The sequence below is a fragment of the Nicotiana tabacum genome, chromosome 17 (assembly GCF_000715075.1).
Source record: "Nicotiana tabacum cultivar K326 chromosome 17, ASM71507v2, whole genome shotgun sequence".
NCBI lineage: Eukaryota > Viridiplantae > Streptophyta > Magnoliopsida > Solanales > Solanaceae > Nicotiana > Nicotiana tabacum.
Window position 1 is genome coordinate 99,920,922 of NC_134096.1, and position 7,604 is coordinate 99,928,525.

The 7,604-nt window shown below is 32.9% G+C and overlaps 1 protein-coding gene across 3 annotated transcripts; it reads left to right on the forward strand.

Annotated features, from left to right (window-relative positions):
- The first annotated feature begins 507 nt into the window (after positions 1–507).
- On the forward strand, positions 508–6,135 carry LOC107789627 (agamous-like MADS-box protein MADS2). 3 transcript variants are annotated; one of them, XM_016611479.2, is made up of 8 exons: positions 508–992; positions 3,688–3,766; positions 4,305–4,369; positions 4,444–4,543; positions 4,707–4,748; positions 4,845–4,886; positions 5,087–5,223; positions 5,775–6,135. In XM_016611479.2, the coding sequence occupies exons 1-8, from the start codon at positions 808–810 to the stop codon at positions 5,863–5,865; spliced, it is 741 nt and encodes a 246-aa protein (XP_016466965.1). In that variant the 5' UTR covers positions 508–807; the 3' UTR covers positions 5,866–6,135. The 3 variants fall into 3 exon arrangements, with proteins under 3 accessions (XP_016466965.1, XP_016466966.1, XP_016466967.1); XM_016611480.2 differs by having other exon boundaries at positions 5,778–6,135; XM_016611481.2 differs by having other exon boundaries at positions 4,845–4,871.
- The last annotated feature ends 1,469 nt before the right edge of the window (positions 6,136–7,604 follow it).

Below are 7,604 nucleotides of genomic sequence, written 5' to 3' on the forward strand. Positions count from 1 at the left end.
CAAATAATATAGCAATTCACCTTTATCACATAGTAATTATTCGCTTATCTCTGATTTAAAGTGTCACCAACAAACTCAATAGTGCATCCTGAAAATCAATATTTCATGGGTTTTTATATTAGTAACTTTTTATTTTTAAACAATCAAGAAGTACGAAATTTAATTTAAAAGCGAAGAAGAGTTTATCTATCCGAAAATTGTGGGGCAGAATTGAGAATTGGTGTGCATGATTTCTATGTAACAACCACTAGTCAATCGACGCGTGTTCAACTAATTAATACACTTCTTTGTTTTTTTCTCTGATGGACCACACAATTGAGAAACCAAAGCAGTAACACTTAACTAGACGCGTGTCGCTTAAACTGCGAATATCCATCCGGCGTGGTCACCACGCTTTAAAACTCGCGTGCGAGACATCCCTTTAATGCATTGGCTAAATTCATGAAACTTCAAAGTGGAAACAAGACCAACCCTAAGGCTCTGAGGTATCTAAATTTGGAGTGCATAAGCAAATCCTAAGGTTAAAACAAAGAATCCTAAAACAAGAAGAAGATAAAGTGAAGAACAACAACCCATGTTCACTTTTTCTTTTGTTTCTCTCTCTACATTGAACATATAGACTTAAGAAAGAAAGGCTCTCTCTTAAAAATCCTTTTCTTTTTCTCTCTAGCTAGGGTTTGCAGTTCCTTTTGTTCACTTCTTTCACAATTTTGGTTGAGGCAGTAGGACTGAAAAGAGGATCAATTGTTACCCAAGAGAAGAAAGTGGAAAATAAAGCAAAATTAAAAAAATATATATAATAAGGGGATGGGTAGAGGAAGAGTGGAGCTGAAGAGGATAGAGAACAAGATAAATAGGCAGGTTACTTTTGCAAAGAGGAGAAATGGATTGCTCAAGAAAGCTTATGAACTCTCTGTGCTTTGTGAAGCTGAGGTTGCTCTTATTGTTTTCTCTAATCGTGGCAAGCTTTATGAATTCTGCAGCTCCAACAAGTACATATTTTTTCCATCTCTTTCTCTTATTTGTAAAATCTGTCTTTGCTTTTGTTTTGGCTATCATTTTCTCCTTGTTTCACCTTTATTTTGATTTTTATAGCTCTATATTAGTCTGTGTTTTTCTTGGATCTTGTCCAATGCAAAATTAGGTTTTTAGTTGTACATCTAATATAGTTCCCACCAATTTGACCCCAAAAAAAGTGAGTGAGTAGGAGATCATTTGATAATATGTTATGCAAGATCTGTTTCCTTTGATGGATTATCAGCGATCAGTACTACTTGAAGAGGAATTTTCTTTCATTCCTTTTTAGGTTTAAATTAAAATAACATGAAAATCCTAGTAATATTTAAATAATGATAAATTAAATATGGATCATATATATATATATATATATATATATATATATATACCAACAATACCTTGTTTGAAGTTAAGAGAAAAGGGTAATATGGCTGAGTAGCCGTACCGGCAGATCTGGAGGTGTTTTATTAGTATGTAATTACAACGATGTGTACCTTTTAAAATACCTTGGAGTAACTAGATAAAACACTGTCCGTTCCTGCATTGTTGGATTACATGATAAAAAGTCTTTGATCTTTTTAATGATGCATGGCAAAACTCTACCAAAGGCTTCACCTTTTAGCAAATTAGTCTACAAGATCCATCTTTTTATCACTTTTTTCTGTGTGATCGTACGCATTTGTAATATAGGTCATGCAATTGCCCATCGTATATTGCTCTTCAATTAAAAGAGAAAAGGATTTAAGATGTTTATTGGGTAATTGGCTGTAGCATATGTAACTAGCGTTTAGTCATAGATTCCTAAATTTGTTTTAAAAATTTTGATTTAGGTGAAGTTTGATTTGAGGATGAAAATCTGTTTGGACATAAATTTTCAAAACATATGTCACTTTATTTTTGAAAAAACATGAAATGTGACTTATACACATAAGTTCTAAAAACTATTAAAAATACTCAACAATACCAAACAAACAAACTTGTTAATCTTATACATGCATAACCTTCATCGATGCCATTCATTATCATTATCATAAATCATAGTCCTGAAAATAGATAAGTTTGGCACAAAATTATTATTTGTATAATTAACTACATAATACACTATCCTAAAATCATAACGTGATATTTTGATATCAACTGCTAATAACACAATTACTAGCTACTATAATTCATCAAATTACAATAATATTATAAGATTCATCATTCCAAAAGAAAATGATAGTAGTAATTAGCTGGTGGTTAGTTAGGTCATAATAGATGGTGGCTTTTTTAAAAAAATATAAAAGTTTGGGGTAATTTTTGAAATTGTTAAAAATCCAACAGTGATATTTTGGGTCTAGAGCTGGTTTTGGGATTTTGAAATTTTGTTTTTAAAATTTGCCAAAACATGGATAAAATCTATAAACAAACATATTTTGCCAAAATAATTTTGGAAAAGACTTGGCAAAATCTACGGCCAAACGGGGCGTAGTACCACGATGTAGCTGATTTAACTTGGCTCGGGAGCTAATTAAAGAAGTCCACTTGTAGTTTACATTTTGTAATTGAGGCGTCAATTGTCCTCACTTAGACTTTCAGAAGCTGGAACAAGGGATCCTGGGATATGCTCACCTTAAAATTTGGCAACCCCTTAACCAAACCTCTATAAGCTTATTTGGGGCCAGTGTATAGAATAGTTATTCTCAGGAATGTTATTTAGAGATTAGGCAGTATTTATTTTGTCTTGAACTTTTAAATTAAAAATTTTAACTTTAGGACAATTCAGGACATTTTTGTCCTGAAAAATTGAAATTCAGGAGGCACTGACTAATTCCTAAGTAGCAACCCTTTAGAATGGTTGTCTGATGTCATTTCTATGCTTAATTGGCATGTCTAGTGCTACACTGCTACTTCTTAAAAAGTTGTGTCTAGTCCAACTTGTACGGATCTCGGTTATTTCATCAAATATATGTTACCTTTCATATGCACAATTAGTGTCGGTAATTCTACCCAAAGCATGTCTATTGCTACCTTGATGACTTCCATGTTCTTGGCATGCATGTATTTTGGCACCTCATAATCATAAGTGGAACAAATCTCCATTTAGGTGTCATTTGAAATGCTAAGTCAAGTGAAGAGAAGTAGTGGCTCCTTTAATGAAGGCAAATACATCGATTAGTGACGGCAAACATAACATTAGAGTAAAAACTTTAGTGTTTTAGTATAATTATCTAAAATCATGAAAATGATTTGAGTGAAATTATGTTCCTAGTCGAATCTTATGACACATATATATTCCATCCACTAAATGCTTGTATTGCAATTCCCAAAATTTGGGTTCATAGAAGCACTTTTTATTATCTATTATTGCAAGCTAAGGGGGAAAGTTGACATCATTGTTCTTGATTAATTAAAGTATGATGTCTGTGACAAATTAAAACAAAACAGTCCTTAAGTGAGGCATTGAAATGCAAATTTTGGGTAGAATGTATGTGCCAAAAGAAATAACAGAGACTATCTTTCATATCTACCAATTTTTCCAGATTTCCAGTAATAATAACCTATGATAGATGGGACATATTAAGGATGATTATTACATAAACATTCGCTAAGGTTTGGACTCGTAACACATACATCTCTTGTGGTACACTAACAATTAACTTTTCCTCTTATTTTTCCTATGCATATCAGTATGCTCAAAACCCTTGATAGGTACCAAAAGTGCAGCTATGGTACATTGGAAGTCAACCGATCAATCAAAGACAATGAGGTAACTAAAGCTACTTGACTTCATTCCGCCATCCCTTAGAACAAAGGAATGAAAAATGTACTATTTTGCCACGGTATATAACTAGTGTAATTTGATTGCTTTCTAACATGAATGCTGCTAATTTGATCAGAATTTTTCCTTGTAGTTTTTTCGCAAAAAAGCAAGAAAGATTTAACTTTTTGAGGAGTTGAAAACCCACACTTTATGTGTAAGAAATAAATAAATAGTGAGCTCGATCAGAGGCGTATGTAGTGTTATAGTATCGGGTTCATCTGAACTAAGTACTTTCGACACGGAGTTAAATTTAGTGTAAAAATTTCACTAAAATTGCAACATATAGTGGGTCTGAACCCATAACTTTAAAAATATAATAGGTTCAATACTAAGAACCATAAAGGCCGAACCCATAGAATTAAAGTCATGGATCCGTCTCTGAGCTCGATGCTTGCACAATAAAACCTTTTGGTATTACAAAATACGATTCATCTGTTGAATTGACCTCTTTCAAGTTTTTGATATATCATCTCGTCCATTGCAGCAAAGCAGCTATAGGGAATACTTAAAACTCAAAGCCAAATATGAGTCACTGCAGCGATATCAAAGGTAAACCTACATCTAGCTAATCTTAACCATGTTACCTAAATTATGTGACTTATACTTGACATTTTCTTTGACAGACACCTTCTTGGAGAAGACTTGGGGCCTCTGAATATAGATGATCTTGATCATCTTGAAGTTCAGTTAGATAATTCCCTCAAACACATTAGGTCCACCAGGGTAAGCTTAGTGATATAAACATATACAAATTCACCATTATAAAAAAATTGCGACGGCTGATCGGCCAGAATTTTAAAATATTTTTTCATTTTTCGATGGCTGGCCATACTAACATTTACAAATCTCATCTTATTTCTTATTGTATCTTCTGGCTGCTTTGTAGACACAACTGATGCTTGACCAGCTTACTGATCTTCAATCTAAGGTAATTCACATTAATTGGTTGGGAAATGTTCTTAGATCAATATAATATCTCATGTATTCAACAGTAATTCACATAAGCTTCTCATTAAATGTACAGGAGAAATTGTGGCTTGAGGCTAATAAGGTACTTGAAAGAAAGGTAGGGTGGGTAGCCAATACATGTGATTGTAACTCTCTTATATATTGATTCTTGTTTGGTGTTGTTAGAAATATATCATTCCTGATTTTATCGATCATCAATTTTATTCACCTATGTGAATATGTGCCTTAATTATCAGTGGAAACTTATTATTTGTCTTATGGATGTTCCAAATTGTGTTAAATTTGCCTATGTTTTAGCTGGAAGAAATATATGCTGAAAACAACCTGCAGCAACCATGGGGAGGTGGTGAGCAAAGTATCACTTATGGTCAGCAACATGCTCAATCTCAGGGTTTCTTCCAACCTCTAGACTGCAACTCTATTTTGCAAATTGGGTAAAGTCGACCTACTTCTAAATTGTCATTATGTTACTTTTATTTGCATTTGCAACTGAGGGATTGGTGACGAGTAAGGCTTGCTCTAGTGTGAAACACCTCAACAAACAACCGATCAGAGACGGATCTAGGATAACTCGTGGGTTCAACATTTAACGTTCTTAATATTGAACTCATTATATTCTTAAAGTTATGGGTTCTATCTGCTAGTTATTGCGATTTCAATGAATTTTTGTACATAAATTTATGCTTCGCGCCCAAAGTTATGGGCCCAATTAAACCAGTTGCTACGGAGCTATATCCGCCTCTGGTACGAAACTTATGGGAGTAAGTGCTAGCAAAAACTATTTATCCCAGTGTGATGAGGGTGATTAAAATCAAGAAATTTATCACTTATAATCTAGTAGTATTGATGGGAATCTTTCACACAATTGGTGTGGTGCAAATATTTCTCACTGTCCCTTTTCCTTCCCCTTCTCTAATTCCCGTATGTAACGGAAAAAATTAAAAAGTGATAGCCTAAAACTAAATTTCTTTATTTTTATTTATAGCAGGTACGATCCAATAACTACTTCAAGCCAAATAACAGCAGTAACAAATGCCCAAAACGTCAATGGCATGGTGCCTGGTTGGATGCTGTGAATGTCCCCTAAAAAAGCCCAACTTTGACTTATCTTCAGCATTGCATAAAAGCATAGTATATTACTATAATAAAGGAAAACTGCAGTTATCTATTCGAGGACTGTAAATTCATACTTTTTCAGTTTTTCTTTCTTCTAATATTTGAGAAGTATTTCATACTTTGAAATACTAAGGTGAATGTTGTAAACCCATTTTGAGAGATACTCGAAGTCTCGAACTATGTTGCTTTGAAATGTTTTACTGATATCATAAGGTGGATGTTGCTGAATACATTTCATTTATTCACATTATTTTTGTTATGACAGTTTTAAGATTATCTTTTGTGTGAATTCAGTTTCTTTTGATTCATAAAGTATGGTCAAAGTCATCCAAAGTAATTATCCAAATCTCTGCTAGAGTAATTGATTATATATGACAACTTTCAAATTTCATACAACTGCAGTCCTAAGCAACATAAACAGAAAAGAAGCAAATAGACATTGACGATTTATATTACTTATTATTTTTATCAATCCGCACGATTTCTTTCTGTAATTTAAATAAATTCTTTTGAGTTCTGGTCGAAATGACCTATTCATATAAAATGTTGAAATGATTTAGCCAAGAATTTTCTGGCTTTTAGCTTTCCTACACAAAAACAATTTATCTCAGTTTACAAAAGTCCAAACTGTCAACTCTTACCCAAGATCGAAGACAAACACTAGTAACACATTAACACAAATACACATTCCGATTAGCTGCAGTTAGGGCTTTTCTGGAGAAACTCTCTTACATTAGTCTTCTTACAGTGGTCTAGGAAAGAATACTCTTGGGCCAGTTTCCTCCTAGTTTGAGTCAGTTCATTATATTCTTGAAAGGGCTTTGTCATGCTTATATTGGGATTAAATTTGGATAGGGAGATTTGAGATTTGGGATTTTCATTTTTGTGTGGTCGAGATGACCTTTTCATATATAGCGGTTGAAATAATTTATCCTAGAATTTCCTTGCTTTTTAAAAGCTTATCCTACCAAAAGAAAAAAAAGGAAGAGAAAATTTAGTTAAATAGCCACCTAACCAACTGTTTAAATTAAAAATAGCAGGTGGATGTATAATATGTATATAATTTATATATGATATGTGCATAATCATGTATAATCTATATATACCAAGTAGGAAATGTAAATAATTAATTTAACCGGCTATTTGTGTAAAGATTTCACAAAAAAAAAAGAAGGAAATATTACATAGATGTCGCTAAAAATGAAAACCCCAAAAAATAAGGTTCTTTCTCTCCAAGAATCACACGCAAAGATCTCCTTTCATATTTTAAAACCTGATTAGCAACATTAGATGCAAGACGAAGAGGAAATTTCATGGATGAGGTAGCAAATAAGGTGATGAAATACAACAAAATATATATACAAGATTCCAAAAATTTAAGCAAAAAGGAACAAATATGCATAAGATTCCTGTTTACCCTCAAAATTGGATAACAATTGAATTTGTAAGTGGTTTTAAGGATACATGGATTAACTTGATACAAAGTGATAAATTAAGTTGCAATTGAAATAAACAATGATAAAGTAAATTCAAACCACACGAATTGGACAATTTCAATCTCGGAAGGTCAGCCATCCTCGAGCCAGATGCACTTTGATCGGTATCACGATACAGAAGAACAAGAGGTTAAAGAGAAAAATAATAATGTATTGCTTTGAAATGCGTATTACAATGTGTTAAATGAATCACCAGACCCCCT